Source organism: Pristiophorus japonicus, chromosome 15 (genome assembly GCF_044704955.1).
Source record: "Pristiophorus japonicus isolate sPriJap1 chromosome 15, sPriJap1.hap1, whole genome shotgun sequence".
In the NCBI taxonomy this organism is placed as follows: Eukaryota; Metazoa; Chordata; class Chondrichthyes; family Pristiophoridae; genus Pristiophorus; species Pristiophorus japonicus.
The window spans coordinates 93,761,493-93,780,201 of NC_091991.1; the positions used below are offsets into that span (position 1 = coordinate 93,761,493).

The 18,709-nt window shown below is 42.7% G+C and overlaps 1 protein-coding gene across 1 annotated transcript in view; it reads right to left on the reverse strand.

Annotated features, from left to right (window-relative positions):
* Positions 1 to 534: 534 nt before the first annotated feature.
* The window catches only part of LOC139280906 (aldo-keto reductase family 1 member B1-like), a 44,002-nt gene continuing 25,827 nt past the window's right edge, over positions 535 to 18,709 (reverse strand). The window contains exons 7-10 of the mRNA XM_070900712.1: positions 8,201 to 8,282; positions 5,200 to 5,283; positions 4,832 to 4,914; positions 535 to 930 (exon numbers count right to left, since the gene is read on the reverse strand). Coding sequence (XP_070756813.1) covers positions 888 to 930; positions 4,832 to 4,914; positions 5,200 to 5,283; positions 8,201 to 8,282 — 292 coding nt within the window. The 3' untranslated portion in view covers positions 535 to 887. The remainder of the gene's footprint in view (positions 931 to 4,831; positions 4,915 to 5,199; positions 5,284 to 8,200; positions 8,283 to 18,709) is intronic.

The following is an 18,709-nucleotide window of genomic DNA, read 5'->3' on the forward strand; positions in this document are numbered from 1 at the left end:
CTCCAAATTTTGGCATAAGTCCCCAGATGTTAGTGAAGAGGACATTGCAGGGTCAACTGGGCTGGGTGTGTTTGTGAAGTTGGTGCTGGGCAGTCCGTCTGATTTATTATTCTTGTTTTTTGTAGCGGATTGTAACAATTGAGTGGCTTCCCAAGCCATATCAGAGGGCAGTTAAGAGTCAACCACATTATTGTGACAATAAAGGCCAGAAAGGCAGATTTCCTTCCCTAAAGAACATTAGTGAATCAGGTGGATTTTTAGAACAATCCAATAGTTTCATGGTCACCAATACTATACTAGCTTTTTATTCCAGATTAATTTAATTAACTGAATCTAACTTCCCCAGCTGCTGTGGTGGGATTTGAACTCACATCCCCGGATATTAATCAAGACCTCTGATTATTTGTCCAGTAACAACCACTATTCTACCATTCCTGAAATTTTGTCCATCAGTTTAAAGGCTCCCATCATCAGGTTCTGAAATCAATTAAGCTCAGTAATAAAAGCAAAATGTAATAAAAATAGATCAAAAGATTAAAATGCTGATCAGGAGAGAACAATTTTCCAAGCTGATGCCAAAAGCAGGAGCCTCACCTGCCAACTATGCACATCAGGGAACTGTGGGCAGTGACTGCAGTTCCCAGATTTGCACAGAAAGAGAACAAGGCATTCTACCAGGAGTGGAAAATTACCCTCAAATGTTTATTTGCAGCATGGATACAATCAGAAAAGGCAAGTAGCTACTAAAATACATAACTACAATTAGAAAAGGGGAGTATTTTGTTGTTTTAAGAAGCAATAGATTCATTCTGCTGTTCAAGCCTACAAATCGGGAAGCCACAAGTCTTCAACGCACATGACGAGGTTGTCCCACTTCAAGTACAGGTTTAATTTGTTTTTTCGAATGGATAGTCCTTGTGCTTATTAGCCCTTAAAAATAAAGAGAATAAAAAGTGAGAGATAGGTCTAATAATTTACGAGCGAAGAATAAAATTCGCTCGACAAGAGGACTTTGCTCTCAGCAGTGAGCTAACAGCACAATTTGTTATCCTTATGGGCAAATGCAAGTGTATTAGAAACATAGAAATTTACACCATCATGTCTGCGCCGGCCGACAAAGCCGCATGGCCCTCGGCCAGCAGCCCTGAAGGTTACATATAATTTTGCATCGGAATTTCCTGTCAGCCATGCATCCAAAAAGCACAAAGCCCTTTACAGCACATCTGGGATGTGTGTGAACAGGGTAAGCGCCTGTGTATCTCCTTAAACAGGATTAAGAATCATTAATGAGCAGTGTGCAGTTAGAAGGGGGGGGGGGGTGCGAGAGACAGGGGGGCGCATGAGAGACAGGGTGGTGGGGCGGGGGAAGAGGCGAGAGGAGAGGGAGGTAATTGTGAGTCTATATAAAACCTGCAAGTAAGACAACAGTTGGAGTGCTGTGTGTAGTTTTGGGCTCCATACTGTAGGAAGGATATTGAGGTAATAGATAGGGGAACAGATTCACTAGGATGCTGCTTGGTATGAGGACATACAAATATGAAGAAAGGCTTGAAAAATTGGGGCTCTGTGCGTTAGAGCAGGAGAGATTAATGGGCGATTTAATGGGTATCTAAAATTACAAAAGGACAGAATAAAGTAGCTAGAAACAGACTATGGTGGGGTCTCAAACAAGGAGAAATAGATATTATTAAACATGAGATTAAGGACCGTGAACAGGAGAAACTTTAAAAAAATACACGAGGGCTGTAAAGCTATGGAATATATCAGATCTTAGGAACAGGAGTAGAAAATTCTGCCTCTTAGGCCTGTTCTGCCATTCATGGCTAATCTGTACCCAACTATCAACATTGAAGATAAAAAAAATAGAAAAATGCTGGAAACACTCAACAAGTCAGGCAGCATCTGATAGAGAGAGAGAGAGAGAGAGAGAGAGAGAGTGTGAGAGAGAGAGAGAGAGAGAGACTGAGAGAGAGAGTGAGAGTCTCAGGTCTATGACCTTTCATCAGAACTGGAAGATGCTGCTAAACAACTTTTAAACATGCAGTGCCAGGGAAAGGTAGGGTGATGCTGGAAAAAGGAAAGGACTGTGATCAGGTGGAGGGCAAGAGTGATTAAATGACAAAAGTGACGATGATGCAAAGCCAAATAGAAACACAGAAATTTACAGCGCATTCCGGCCCATCGTGTCCGCGCCGGTCAACAAAGCCGCATGGCCCTCGGTTACACATAAACCTATGAAAGGCAAAGAGCACCCAGCCCAACCAGTCAGCCTCACAACTGCGACATTCCTTATACTGAAACATTCTATATTCCACCCCAACCGGAGCCATGTGATCTCGTGGGAGAGGCAGAAATCAGATAAAAACCCAGGTTAATTTAGGAAGAAAAAAATCTGGGAAAATTCCTCTCCGACCCATCCAGGCGATCGAAACTAGTCCAGATCACCCTGGCCGTATTCTATTCCATGCAGTACATATCCACGCCGTCCAACAAAAGATCATCCAGTCTAATCCCAATTACCACCCAACCATGTCTTAAATGTGGTGAGGGTTTCTGCTTCCACCACTCTTCCAGGCAACAAGTTCCAGATCCCCACAACCTTGTGTAAAGAAGCCCCCCTCAAATCCTTCCACTAACCACCTTAAAACTATGCCCCCTCATAATAGACCCCTCCACCAATGGAAATAGCCCCTTACTATCCATTATGTCCAGGCCCCTCAATAATTTGTACACCTCAACAAGGTCTCCTCGCAACCTCCTCTGTTCCAATGAGAACAAACCCAGCCGAAACAATCTGTCCTCATAACTAAGATTCTCCATTCCAGGCAGCATCCTAGTAAATCTCCTCTGCATCCTCTAGTGCAATCACGTCCTTCCTATAATATGGCGACCAGAACTGCACGCAGTACTCCAGCTGTGGCCTAACCAGAGTATTATACAATTTAAGCATAACCTCCCTGCTCCTATATTCTATACCTCGGCCAATAAAGGCAAGCATTCCGTATGCCTTCTTAACCACCTTATCCACCTGACCTGCTACTTTCAGGGATCAGTGGACAAGCACTCCAAGGTCCCTTTGTTCATCTACACTATTAAGTGGCCTACCGCTTAATGTGTATGCCCTTTCCTTATTAGCCCTCCCAAAATGCATCACCTCATACTTCTTTGAATCAAATTCCATTTGCCACCGCTCTGTCTACCTGACCAGGAGATTGATATCCTCCTGTAGCCCATAACTTTCCTCTTCATTATCACGCAGCCAATTTTAGTGTTGTTTGCAAACTTCTTAATCATACTCCCTATATTCAAATCTAAATCACTGATTACATACCACAAAAAGCAAGAGACCCAGTACTGAGCCCTGTGGAACCCCACTGTAAACATCCTTCCAGTCACAAAAACATCCATCATTACCCTTTGCTTCCTACCTCCAAGCCAATTTTGGATCCAATTTGCCACTTTGTCCTGTATCCCATGGGCTTTAACCTTCATGACCAGTCTACCATGTGAGACCTTATCAAAAGCCTTGCTAAAGTCCATATATACACTACATCATACGCACTACCCTCATCAACCCTCTTGGTTACTTCCTCAAAAAATTCAATCAGGTTAATCAAACACAATCTTCCCTTCATAAATCTGTGCTGACTGTCCCTAATTAATCCTTGCCTTTCCAAATGCAGATTTATCCTGTCTTTCAGGATTTTTTTTCCCAATAATTTTCCCATCAGAGGTTAGGCTGACAGGCCAGTAATTACTCCGCCTATCCTACTCAGATCCAAAGAGGACTGGAAAATGATGGTCAAGGTCTCTGCTATTTCCTCCTTTACTTCACTCAACAACCTGGGATGCATTTCATTCAGGCCTGGAGACTTATCTACTTTCAAAGCTGCTAAACCTCTTAATACTTCCTCTCACTATATTTATTTCATCCAGACTATCACACTCCTCCTCGATAGCAGTATCTGCATTCCCCCTTTCCTTTGTGAAAGGAGATGCAAAGTATTTGTCAAGAACCCTGCCAACATCTTCCGCCTTCACACAAAGATTACCCTCATGGTCTCTAATATGCCCTACCCTTTCTTTAGTTACCCTCTTACTCTTATTATATCTATAGAACATCTTGGAGTTTTCTTTAATTTTACTGGCCAAGAATTTCTCATGTACTCTTAGCATTCCTAATATCCTTTTTAATTTTGCCTCAAGTTCCTATATTCCTCTAAAGATTCTAAAGTATTTAGTCGTTGGTATACAACGACATAAGCGTCTTTTTTTCCGTAATCCTCCCTTAAGTCCCTAGATATCTAGGGGACTCTAGAATTATTTTTCCCAGATTTTTAAGGGCACATGTTTGGCTTGAGCCTTCCGGATCTTCTCCTTGAATGTCTCCCACTGTGCCAACATTGATTTACCCACAAGTAGCTGTTTCTAGTCCACTATGGCCAAATCACTCCTCAACTTAGCAAAATTAGCTTTACCCCAATTCGGAACTTTTATTCCAGTTCTATTCTTGTCTTTATCCATAACCAACTTGAAATGAGGTGATGAGACACAAATAGAAACAAACGATGGGTCCAGAGATGGTGTAAATTGTTGCAGAATAGCAGAGGACAGACAGACACAGCCAGTCACACTAATTCAGTCAGCATGCAGATTTCCACCTGCTCATAAAATGTACTGTTTGGATTGCTAGTGTATTCTGCAACATCAGTAAACCACCAGGAACCAACAATAAAATATTTAGAAACAGAGCAGGCTATTGCCATATTCATAGCAATCCAACGATTGTATCAAAAAAATAAAACGTATCCATTTGCTAATGGCAACTTACCAATGCATTGCGCAGAATCGCCAGTTCTTGTTGAAGGAGAGGATAGTCTTCATCTCCTCATCACTCAACTTAAAATCAAATACCTGCAACAAGCACAAACATATTTTTGTGACACCAAACCTACAGAAATGTGGTGAAATGCCACTGTTCCCATTAAAAAATATTCCAACATTTTGTCTTCAATACAGAGATCCCAAAATGGCCCGAGATTTTATTTAAAATCCAGAATTTTTCTCATCTTCGTTGCAATCAGCTCTGATATAGAAATGAAGAAATTCTACGCAAGAGCTGGTCCAACAATTCTGAGCCACTCTGTACCCCCGATTATATATAACTAGATTGCCCCCACCCCTCTAAATTTCACCTACCTGGAAGTTTTCCTGAATACGTTTTGGGGTGACAGATTTTGGAATTACAATCAGACCTCTCTGAATCTGGAATCGGATCAAGATCTGAAACAAAATCCCACACTTAAAACAAAAACATTGTTCTGCAAAAACTGGTGGATAGTTACATTGGGCCCAAGTTTCCACATGATTTGCGCCTGATTTTTTTTTAAGGAGCAACTGGTGGAGAACGGACTATCTTAGAAATCGCAATTCTCCACATTTTTTTTTCTGCAGTTCTAGTCAGGTAGAACAGTTCTACTTTGGAACAGAATTTTTTCTTCAAAAGGGGGCGTGTCCAGCCACTGACAGCTGATTTCAAAGTTTCCAGTGAAAACGTACTCCAAACTAAGTTAGAATGGAGCAAGTGAAGATTTTTGTAGAACTGAAAAAACCTGTTCTACACATTAAAAAATCAGGCGCAGGTTACAAATTAGGCGTCCAGAACGAGGTGGGGGAGGAGGGAACTCATTAAATTATACAATAAATCCTTATTTATACTTCTACAATTATACTATACAATTAAATCCAACCTGAATAAACATTTATAAGCAAAGAAAAGATTAAATAAACCATCTTCCTACCTGTGTGAAAGTGCTTCAGGCACGGAGAATGCTGCAGTCAGCCTGAGGCGCCCGTTCTTCCCGCAGGGGGTGGGGGGGAGGGGGAAGAGAAGGAGGCGCCCGTTCTTTCTCGCGGGGGGTAGGAGGCGCCCGTTCTTTCCCGCGGGGGGCGGAGGAGACAGTGAGAAGGCTGCAAGTGCTGATGGCAATGTGCTTTTATTAAAAAAATGTTCAAAAATTAAACAGCTACAAAAATGGCCAAGTGCCAATGTTTTTTTCACACTGAGCATGCGCGAACGCTCCAACGCGCACGCGCAGCGTTGCCGGCAGGAAAAAAACTAATTTAAATAGTACCCGCCCCCTCCCACTTACAAAATCGGCGCGAGTATAGGCTCCGCGCCAGGCAGACAAGGAGCTGCAGAACGCTCCAGAATCGCGATTTTTTTTTTTAGGCGCCGTTTTAGGTGCAAAAAATGGGCGCCCAGCTCGGAGGAGCGCCCGTTTTTTATCGTGTGGAAACTTGGGCCCATTGATTCTTGCACACTTATTTTAGCTTTGCTGTTAGGGGGCATCTCTAGTGGAGTGGAATTTCTGCCCATCCTGTTGGTGATGCCTTCCTCGTGAGCCTGACTCCAAGGTCATTTGCATGTGGGAAATGAGATTCCACACTGGGAAGGGCAGAAAAAAAAAAAGGTGGAGATTTTCTGCAGCAAGCCCAAGAGTCCTCTGCTGCAGAAGAAGCAGCTGCCAAGCTGTCTGTAGGAATTGTTTTCTCCTGCTGATGGGGCCTGTCCCTTCCACAGACATTAGAATGCTGGGATCTAACGGGCAACAGTGTTCAATCAGGAAAAATGGCAGGAAACAATGGAGGCACGCTTCCTCCTTTTCTGTGCAATATGCATCCATACGGCCACATATGGGAAGCTGTATTTTGCACAGCCAGGACTGCTCTCTGGCAAAGGGCAACTTGAATCAAGTCCGAGTGCATTACTGGCTGTCCATAACTGACGGGGACAGGTGGGTGGATGGATGGAACAAATAAAGACTTATATTTATATAGCGCCTTTCACGACCACCAGATGTCTTTAAGCGCTTTACAGCCAATTAAGTTCTTTTGGAATGCAGTCACTGTTGTAATACAGGAAATGCGGCAGCCAATTTGCATAGAGCAAGCTCCCACAAACAGCAATGTGATAACAAAAACAGATTATCTGGTCATTATGTTAATTGAGGGATAAATATTGGCCAGGACACCGGGGATAACTTCCCTGCTGTTCTTAGAAAAAGTGCCATGGAATCTTTTATTTCCACCCGAGAGCAGACAGGGCCTCGGTTTAACGTCTCATCCGAAAGGCAGTGCAGCATTCCCTCAGCACTGCACTGGAGTGTCAGCCTAGATTTATGTGCTCAAGTCCCTGGAGTGGGACTTGAACCCACAACCTTCTGACTTAGAGGTGAGGGTGCTACCAACTGGGTCACAGCTGATTGTTAAGTCAGTAAGCATTGATGGGACCTTGGTCTTCAGTAGAGAGTGCATAAATGTTAAAATAATGAAGACACCCCAACCCCTGCCCCACTCCCACCCCCCAAAAAAGCCTTGAAATGAATGCACAATGATTAGTAGGATCAAAAATACAAAGTGGAGTCACACTACAGCTTGAATGAAAAAGAGCACTTTAAGAAAGCAGGATTCTATTTATAACATTTTTAGCACTGAAGCATACAAACCACAAGCCAGGCACATAATTATTTGGTGTTTGGATAATTCATTCTAACTCCCCTCCCTCCAACCCATGTTTAAATTTTAAAATGCCATTGCATCAGAGTTAACCAATAGGTGTATCAAAGGGACTTGTAGTGGTGCAAAGCTGGAGAAAAGATTCAACATTTATAAACATGCCATATATAGAAGTAACATAATCGAAGGAGGGTTTGGAACAGATGACAAATGTCCAAAGTGAAGATGAAACAGTTTACATTCATTTGATGAGAGATTAGATTACAATATCCTCATGCATGCTGGGAGAATTTGCATTTAAATGTTAAAGTTTCAAGTTTTATGGTGATGCCACAGATCTGTGCCTGGAACCTGAAAGTACAGTAGATTGTTTTTTTGAATTAATAGTATTGCAGTTGGTGTTGATGAATAATCACAATTAGTAAAACGTAAGAGTTTGAGTTATCTCCATTTCAGTCCCTTGTAGGTTATAGGTAATAAGCGAATCAGAAAATAGCATAGTAAAACAATGCATTACAAGCATTTGAAACATTACTGTAAGAAAATTAATCAAATAAAGTTGATAGTAATGACATTATTTAATGCCAAAGTTAAAAAAGTGTGTAGCGTATAACCATGGATATGGAACCCACCAACCAGAATCATGCACTGCCGCACCAGATTTAACAAAAACAGCCCCTACTTGTGCTGATGTTTTCCCATGGCATTTTGCTATTTCCAAGAGTTTAGGATCCTTAAGGAGTTCAGGTTCACCTGGTTTTGCCCTGGAACAATGAAAGGAAACGGAATTACTCAAATTCGCAATCTTCCGGGAATAAAAACTTTTATAACAGCACAATTTCCAATTGGGAATCCAGATTGGACATAGCGCTTGGTTGGCAATGAGCAACCTGCTCGTAGGCCTTCATTAATGCTGCCAAGGTGTACACGCACACAGCTTATATGGAGGTATCTGGTCTCTCTACTACAGTACAGCCGAAACTGGGAATCTGATGCATGGGATTCTGGGAAGAAACTTTCAACCTAACCCATATTTTGTTCTTTTCAAGGATATCTCCAAGTGATTTGTATCTACATCTACACACTTTTTTTATTCCACTTGTAAAATTATACAGCCAAACAATGGGCATTAGGATTTCAGACACTTCCCATATTTTGAGAGTCCAATTCCTCAGAGAATAAGCCATATTTCTTCCCCATTAAGCAGCAAGGCTGGTAAAATATGGCAGGATCACTTAATTTAAGATATTAATGAGGAACAAAACCAGACATTACAGCGATGAGAAATAGCACTGGAGAGGGATGATGTAGTTGGAATCTGGTTAGAATTAATACAGGAGCTATTAAGCTACTGGATGTATACTATAGGACATCAAATAGTGGGAAGGCGATAGAGGAGCAAATCACAAAGATACAACTACACAGAGTAGTGATAATGGGGCATTTCAATTATAGAGTGGATTAGTAACAGCATAAAGGGCAAAGAGAGGGAGGAATTCCTGAAATGTGTACAAGAGAACTTCCTTGATCAGTGTGTTTCCAGCCCAAGGACAGAAGCAGTGCTGGGAAATTTGGAGTGCAGCAGTTGGACCATGTTCAGTGGGAGAGCACTTGGGAAACTGTGATCATAACAGCATCAGGTTTAAAGTAGTTATGGTAAAGAACAAGGAACAGATCAAGCATAAAAATAATAAACTGGAGGAGAGTTAACTTCAGTGAGTGGAAAAGGGATTGGAATCGAAAATTGGTGGGCAAAATAGTAATTGAACAATGGGAGGCCTTCAAAGAAGAAACTGCTCAGGTACAGAATAGACATTCCCATGAGGGGGAAAGGAAGGACATCCAATGAAGTTAAAATGAGACAGAAAAATGAGATTTGTGACAAGTATAAGGTTCATAAAGTAAAAAACCAAGCTGAATATAGAAATTACAGAAGAGATCTAAAAAAGGAAATGAGGGGCAGAGAGAGAGTATGAGAATAGATTAACAGCTAACAGAAAAGGGAAGAGAGAGGGCATGGCTTAGGTACGAATGAGTACTCTGTCTTCACTGGAGAGGTTATTGCCAATGTAGCATTAAAGGAGGAGTCAGTAACAATATTAGATAGGATAAAAGTAGATAAAAGAGGAGGTATTTAAAAGGTTGGCACTCCTCAAAAGTAGAAAAAAAACACCTGGTCCAGATGGGATGCATCCTAGGTTACTGAGGGAAGCAAGGGTGGAAATTGTGGAGGCTCTGGCTGCAATCTCCCAATCCTCCTTGGATATGGGGGCACTGCCAAAAGGCTGGAGGATTGCTGTTTAGAGGGATAAACCAGGCAACTTCAGGCCAGTCAGCCCAACGTCAGTGGTGGGGAAATTCTGACAATATAATCTGGGAGAAAATTAATTGGCATCTGGAAAAGTAGGAGCTAATAAATGAAAGTCAGCATGGATTTGTTAAAGACAAATAGTGTTTGACTAACTTGATCCAGTTCTTTAGGGTTGATAGTGGTGCGGTTGATGTGTATGCAAAAGATGGTTGACAAAGTACCACAATAGCCTAGTTAGTAAAATTAAATCCCATGGGATTAAAGGGACAGTGGCAGTGTGGATACAAAATTAGCTCAGGGATTGAAAGTAGAGTAGAGATGAGCTGTTGTTTTTGAAGACTGGAGGGAGGTATACAGTGGTGTGCCCCAGGGGTTGGTACTAGGACCACTCCTCCTTTTGATATACATTAGTAACCGGATTTGGGTACAAGGGCTTTTTTCAAAGTTTGAAGATAACCGAAAGATCAAATGTAGTAAACAATTGGGATAGTAACAGACTTCAGGACAGAGACTGACTGGTGAAATGGGAAAACACATGGCAGATGAATTTTAAAGCACAGAGTGTGAATGATACATTTTGGGAGGAAGAATGAGAGGCAATATGAACACAATGGTACAATTTTTAAGGGGGTGCAGGAATAGAGAAACCTGTGCGTGTATGGACACAAATCTTTGAAGAAGGTGGCAGAACAAGTTGAGAAGGTTGTTAATAAAGCATTTTGGGCTGGATTGCGCCTCGGTTAGCACCCCGGAGGCCTCTCTTAAGGCGCTCCGAAGCCGGCTCTTTAGCAGCGGATTTTCAGTTGCTCACCCGGCCTAGCATAGAAAACATAGAAAATAGGTGCAGGAGCAGGCCATTCAGCCCTTCCAGCCTGCACCGCCATTCAATGAGTTCATGGCTGAACATGAAACTTCAGTATCCCCTTCCTGCTTTCTCGCCATACCCCTTGATCCCCCGAGTAGTAAGGACTTCATCTAACTCCCTTTTGAATATATTTAGTGAATTGGCCCCAACCACTTTCTGTGGTAGAGAATTCCACAGATTCACCACTCTCTGGGTGAAGAAGTCCCTCCTCATCTCGGTCCTAAATGGCTTACCCCTTATCCTTAGACTGTGACCCCTGGTTCTGGACTTCCCAAACATTGGGAACATTCTTCCTGCATCTAACCTGTCTAAACCCGTCAGGATTTTAAACGTTTCTATGAGGTCCCCTCTCATTCTTCTGAACTCCAGTGAATACAAGCCCAGTTGATCCAGTCTTTCTTGATAGGTCAGTCCCACCATCCCGGGAATCAGTCTGGTGAATCTTCGCTGCACTTCCTCAATAGCAAGAATGTCCTTCCTCAAGTTAGGAGACCTAAACTGCACATAATACTCCAGGTGTGGCCTCACCAAGGCCCTGTACAACTGTAGCAACACCTCCCTGCCCCTGTACTCAAATCCCCTCGCTATGAAGGCCAACATGCCATTTGCTTTCTTAACTGCCTGCTGTACCTGCATGCCAACCTTCAATGACTGATGTACCATGACACCCAGGTCTCGTTGCACCTTCCCTTTTCCTAATCTGTCACCATTCAGATAATAGTCTGTCTCTCTGTTTTTACCACCAAAGTGGATAACCTCACATTTATCCACATTATACTTTATCTGCCATGCATTTGCCCACTCACCTAACCTATCCAAGTCACTCTGCAGCCTCATAGCATCCTCCTCGCAGCTCACACTGCCACCCAACTTAGTGTCACCCGCAAATTTGGAGATACTACATTTAATCCCCTCGTCTAAATCATTAATGTACAATGTAAACAGCTGGGGCCCCAGCACAGAACCTTGCAGTACCCCACTAGTCACTGCCTGCCATTCTGAAAAGTACCCATTTACTCCTACTCTGCTTCCTGTCTGACAACCAGTTCTCAATCCACGTCAGCACACTATCCCCAATCCCATGTGCTTTAACTTTGCACATTAATCTCTTGTGTGGGACCTTGTCGAAAGCCTTCTGAAAGTCCAAATATACCACATCAACTGGTTCTCCTTTGTCCACTTTACTGGAAACATCCTCAAAAAATTCCAGAAGATTTGTAAAACATGATTTCCCTTTCACAAATCCATGCTGACTTGGACCTATCATGTCACCTCTTTCCAAAAGCGCTGCTATGACATCCTTAATAATTGATTCCATCATTTTACCCACTACTGAGGTCAGGCTGACCGGTCTATAATTCCCTGTTTTCTCTCTCCCTCCTTTTTTAAAAAAAAGTGGGGTTACATTGGCTACCCTCCACTCCATAGGAACTAATCCAGAGTCAATGGAATGTTGGAAAATGATTGTCAATGCATCCGCTATTTCCAAGGCCACCTCCTTAAGTACTCTGGGATGCAGTCCATCAGGCCCTGGGGATTTATCAGCCTTCAATCCCATCAATTTCCCGACTAATAAAGATTTCCCTCAGTTCCTCCTCCCTACTAGACCCTCTGACCCCTTTTATATCCGGAAGATTGTTTGTGTCCTCCTTAGTGAATACTGAACCAAAGTACTTGTTCAATTGGTCTGCCATTTCTTTGTGCCCCGTTATTAGAAACTTTTGCAATCAGTCTTAATGTTCCCTGCAAGCTTCTTCTCGTACTCCATTTTCCCTGCCCTAATCAAACCCTTTGTCCTCCTCTGCTGAGTTCTAAATTTCTCCCAGTCCCCAGGTTCGCTGCTATTTCTGGCCAATTTGTATGCCACTTCCTTGGCTTTAATACTATCCCTGATTTCCCTAGATAGCCACGGTTGAGCCACCTTCCCTTTTTTATTTTTACGCCAGACAGGAATGTACAATTGTTGTAATTCATCCATGCGGTCTCTAAATGTCTGCCATTGCCCATCCACAGTCAATCTATCCTAGCCAATTCACGCCTCATACCTTCAAAGTTACCCTTCTTTAAGTTCTGGACCATGGTCTCTGAATTAACTGTATCATTCTCCATCCTAATGCAGAATTCCACCATATTATGGTCACTCTTCCCCAAGGGGCCTCACACAATGAGATTGCTAATTAGTCCTCTCTCATTACACAACACCCAGTCCAAGATGGCCTCTCCACTAGTTGGTTCCTCGACATATTGGTCTAGAAAACATCCCTTATGCACTCCAGGAAATCCTCCTCCACCGTACTGCTTCCAGTTTGGCTAGCCCAATCTATGTGCATATTAAAGTCACCCATTATAACTGCTGCACCTTTATTGCATGCACCCCTAATTTCCTGTTTGATGCCCTCCCCAACATCACTACTACTGTTTGGAGGTCTGTACACAACTCCCACTAGCGCCCTAAGAGAGATGTGGAAGGCCTCTCTTAGCGCTCCACTCCACTCCCCTCCCAGGGTGCAGCAACCAAATTTTTTGGCTGCCATTGCAAACCATTTTCCAGCTCAAAATTTACCGACCTTCAGTGCCATAAGTCTCCAACCGAAAATCCAACCCATTGGGTCCTTGGCTTTATTAATAGAGGGAGAGAGTACAAAAGTAAGGAAGTTATGCTAAACCTTAATAAAACACTGGTTAGGCCTCGACTGGAATAGTGTATTCAATTCTGGGCACTATACTTTAGGGAAGGATGTCAAGACCTTAGAGAGGGTGCAGAAGAGCTTTACTAGAATGGTACCTGGGATGAGGAACTTCAGTTATGTGGAGAGACTGGAGAAGCGGGGTTGCTCACCTTAGAGCATAGAAGGCTAGAGATGATAGAGGCATTCAAAATCATGAATAGCTTTGATAGAGTAAATAAGGAGAAACTGTTACCAGTGGCAGAAGGGTTGATTTCCAACTGCTTTAAACCGGTCTCCTGGTTAAGAACTAGAGGTGACAGCGAGATGTTGTGATCTGGAATGCACTGCGTGAAAGGGTGGTGGAAGCAGGTTCAATAGTAACATTCAAGAAAATTGGATAAATACTTGAAGGAAAAATATTTACAAGGTTATGGGGAAAGAGCAGGGGAGTGGGACTAATTAAATAGCTCCACTAAAAGAGCCGGCACAGGTACGATGGGCTGAATGGCCTCCTTCTGTGCTGCATCATTCAATGATTCTATGAATCCACTATCGCTCTGCTACCTCCCCAAACCACAAGTTCCCACAGTAGCAAACAAGTAATCAGGAATTGGTTTAAAGATTGTTCTAACTGGTCAGGTAAAAAAAACAAATGCGCCAAGTGCAATGCTAGGTTGCCAACAATGACATGCGCTGCCACAATTTAACATGGTTGATGTGAACAGATCCTTCATTTTATCCACCATAAAATGCTATCTTCTGTTTTATATATGGAGAAGTCCTTCGACTATAGGCCAGATGAAACAAAAGTTTAAAAAACAGTCAACTGAGCACTGCATTTGTTTGAACACTTAGCTTGTTGTGTTTCACATATCTTGTATCAACTAGTCTGAGGTAGGCTTGGACAAGATATGTGGCAGTTTTAGGTTCAAGCGCATATAGTATGGCATAATATCATTACAGTATGGGTATGCCAATGCACAGTAATGACATTATATATTTACAATGTCAGGCCAACTTTAATGCTTCTGACAAGAAATAGCATCAAGTTAAACAAGATTACAAGTTTAGAAACTGGGTACTTTCTTCAGGGAAACTCAAATCAGCTGCAGATCATATGGACAGCAAATTGTCTGAAATGGTTTAACATACTCAGAGTGCTTGTAGCACTAAGGAAATTGTCATGTATTCAACGGTCATTGTAACCCGTGTATAAACTGACCCAAGTTGTACACAGTGAGAACATTGACCACTTTGGTGGTGAACTTGTGGGAGACACTCCTAACCTGGACTTTCAGGTATAAAAGGTGAAGCTCCACCCACCTTCATCACTTCAGTGCTGGAACAAAGGTTACTGGTCAGAGTGACCTTCTCTCAAGTATGGGCCTCATGTGCATTTATACTGTATAGTAAGGACATATAATTATTATATTGACATATTTCTTATGTCATCTCTTGGGCGGTCCCTTGAACGAGGATGACTTGCTTCCAGAAGGGATGAGTTCACAGATGTGTCAATGGAGGACCTGGTGGTCAACCTTCCCTTAAGGTCTGTTCTTGATTAATCCGTGTCTAAGTGAAGATTTATCCTGACCTTCAGGATTTTTTCCAATAATTTTGCCACCAGAGGTTAGGCTGCCTAGCCTGTAATTACTCGGTCTATCCCTTTCTCCCTTAAACAAATATACCACATTAGCAGTCCTCTGGCGCCACACTTGAAGCCAGAGGACTGATAAGTAGAATAGGAAACAAAGGTATAAAAATAAGCAGCCATGATTAGTCAGATCACAGTTGCTTGAAAACATTGCAACAGGCTGAAAAGGATGAGCACAACAACTGAAGCTACATCTGACTGTTTTCTGAAGAGCAGACGCTCTATACTTACACACTTCCAGACATTTGCATACCATATGCTGTACAGTGTGAACTGTCCAGTCAGTCCATTACCAGTGCACTCCTTTCCCTGCTCCACAAAACAGGACATAAAACCATCAGTCTGCAACAGCAGGCCTCATAACAAAATGAAATCAGTCAATTACAATTATTGATTCATATATAGTTTGTTAATTCTGTATGGTACAAGTCAGTTGTCCAATGCCAGCTAGGTATATGCAATGGATAATGAATGTTGTTTAAAATGCAAATATTGAAAATAAGTTGTCATTTATTTGCTCAGAGATCCAACATATCCAATCATACTGCAGCATCGCAAACATCTGATGTTCAAGCACATAACTGCATATTAATTGCAGTTTGTCTACCACATATAGGATGGACATAAACCACACAAAGGTCAAGGCAAAAATCAGTATTTTATTATATATGTTGAACAGTTCTGGTATGAAGTGCTCTGTGTAATGCAGCGTTTGGCGGCCTGGTCCAGAAATCACACAGTCCCGGCCTGCAAGACGATCAGCAGGCCAGGGCTATTGGAGGGAGCAGCGTGCGGCAGCATACCACTGCAGGGAGCAGCACATGCTGCTGCAGAAGGGCGACGGCTACGAAGCCAGGATGCTGATTGCAGTGCGGGCAGGCACAGGAGGGGCGAAGGAGCAGCAAGAGGGAAGTGACTGGGACCCAGGGACAGCACAGACCAGCCCACACTGCGATGTGCACGGGCGTGCTTGGTGTGTGCAGCAGAGCTGGTCTCCAGTTAGTCTTGTGTAATCCTTGCCACTGGACCAAGACATAGCTCTGTCAAGTCCGTGTGGTGGCTGGTGTGCAACAGTCACAGGCATCTTCCACCCTTCACGATGTAGTTTGGGATCTGGAATATTAGGTCTTTCATTGAAACACCTGTGAACTCATCCCTTTTTGGCGTGGAAGCAAGTCAACCTCGATACGAGGGACTACCCATGATGATGAATGCAGATATGATAGTGGAGACTTTTGATTTGGGCACAATATCTATGGTGCACATGTGATGCCCAGCCACTGCAACAGTCAGGTGGCCTGAACAACTTCAGACCTCCTTTACATTTTATGCTCAAGCTGTGGCTGCCAAACGGGGCGCAGCTGCAGCTCACTGGTCTCCCCTGGTTGAATATCAGCCGACTGTAGCACAGACCAGCAGTCTCAGGGAGCGAGGCACAAGAATGGGCTGGAGGAGCATTCCCACTGCTCCTGCAAAATTGTTTAAACAAAAAGCTTACATTTTTTTTTGCAAAGGCCACCAGTGGTCCCTTTAAAGACCATAGGTTAGAATCGTTACAGCACAGGCCATTCAGCACAGGCTCTCTGCAAGAGCTCTTCAGATAGTCCCACTTCCCAACCATTTCACTGTAGCCCTGTAATTTTTTTCCTTCAGGTACTTATCCAATTTTCCTTTTGAAAGCCAAAATTGAATCTGCTTCCACCACCCTCAGGCAGTGCATTCCAGATCATAACCACTCATTGCGTACAAAGGTTTTTCCTCATGTCGCCTTTGGTTCTTTTGCCAATCTCCTTAAAACTGTGTCCTCTGGCTCTCAACCCTTTCACCAATGGGAACAGTCTGTCCATCTACTCTGTCCAGACCACTCATGATTTAGAACACCTTGATCAAATCTCCTCAATCTTCCCTGCTCTAGGGAGAACAACCCATGCTTCTCCAGTCTATCCATGTAACTGAAGTATGGTAGCATAGTCGTTACGTTACGGGACTAGTAATCCAGAGGATTGAACTAATGATCCAGGGACACAAGTTCAAATCCCACCATGGCAGCTGGGAATTTAAATTCAATTAATTAAATAAATCTGGAATGAAGTTAGTGTCAGTGAAGAACATGAAACTATCGGATCATAAAAACCCATCTGGTTCACTAATGTCCTTTAGGGAAGGAAATCTGCCATCCTCACCCAGTCTGGCCTATATGTGACTCCAGACCCACAGCAATGTGGTTGACTCTGAACTGCCCTCTGAAATTGCCTAGCAAGCCTCAGTTGTACCAAACCGCTACAACAAAGTCACTGTGGGTGTGCCTTCACATGAACAGCTCACCAGCATCTTAAGGGCAATTAAGGATGGGCAATAAATGCTGGCCTTGTTGGTGACACCCACATTTTGTGAATAAAGTTTTTTTTTTAAATAAAAGTACCTAATTCCTGGAATCATTCTTGTAAATCTTTCCTGCACCCTCTCTAAGGCCATCACATCCTTCCTAAAGTAGTGTCCAGAATTGGACACAATACTCTAGTTGAGGCCGAACCATTTTATGAAGGTTCATCATAACTTCCTTGCTTTTGTACTCTATGCTTCTATTTATAAAGCTCAGTATCCCATATGCTTTTTTTAACCGCTTGCTCAGTCAACCGTCAACGATTTCTACACATACCCCAGGTCTCTGTTCATGCACCCCTTTAGAATTATTTTGCTTCAGTTTATATTGCCTCTCCTCGTTCTTCCTCCAAAATGTATCACTTTGCACTTTTTTGTGTTAAATTTCATCTGCCACATGTCCACCTGTTCCACCAGCCTGTCTATGTCTTAAGTCTATCACTATCCTCCTCACTGTTCACTGTACTTCCAAGTTTTGTGTCATCTGCAAATTTTGAAATTGTGCCCCATGCACCCAAGTCCAAGTCATTAATATATAAAGAAAAGCTGTGGTCCTGGTACCAAAACCTGAGGAATGCCACTATATACTTGACTCCAGTCAGATTTTAAAAAAATTCACCACTGTTCGGTTTCCTGTCACTTCGACAATTTCGTATCCATGCTGCCACTGTCCCTTTTATACTATGGTATAAAACGCCTTTTGGAAGTCCATATACACATCAGTGGCATTGCCCTCATCAACCCTCAAGTTAGTTAAACACGATTTGGCTTTGCTTAATTAATCCACACTTGTTCAAGTGACTTAATTTAATTAATTTATCATTTCTAAAAGCCTTCCCACTACCAAGGTTAAACTGATCGATCTATAGTTATTGGGTTTATCCTTACACTCTTTTGAACAGGGGTGACATAGGTAGAAAGAGGGATGAGGTCCTGCAGGCAGAGTTTAAAGAGCAGGACTAATCTCCAGATTACTACCGGTGCCACGAGGAAAGTTTAAACTAGCTTGGCAGGGGGATGTGAACCTGAAATAGATTCAGTAGGGAAGGGAGTAAAGCTGGAATTAGAAAGCAAAAAAAGGTGAGTTTGAAGGAGAAGAAACAAGCAGGAAAAAAGGGTCAAAAAACAAATTTAAAAGGCACTGTGTGTAAATGCACGTAGCATTTGTAACAAAATAGATGAGTTGACAGCACAGTATGATCTAATAGCCATTAGAGACGTGGTTACAAAGTGACCAGGACTGGGAATTAAATATTATGGGGTATTTGACAATCCAGAAGGACAGACAGAAAGGAAAAGGAGGTGGGGTA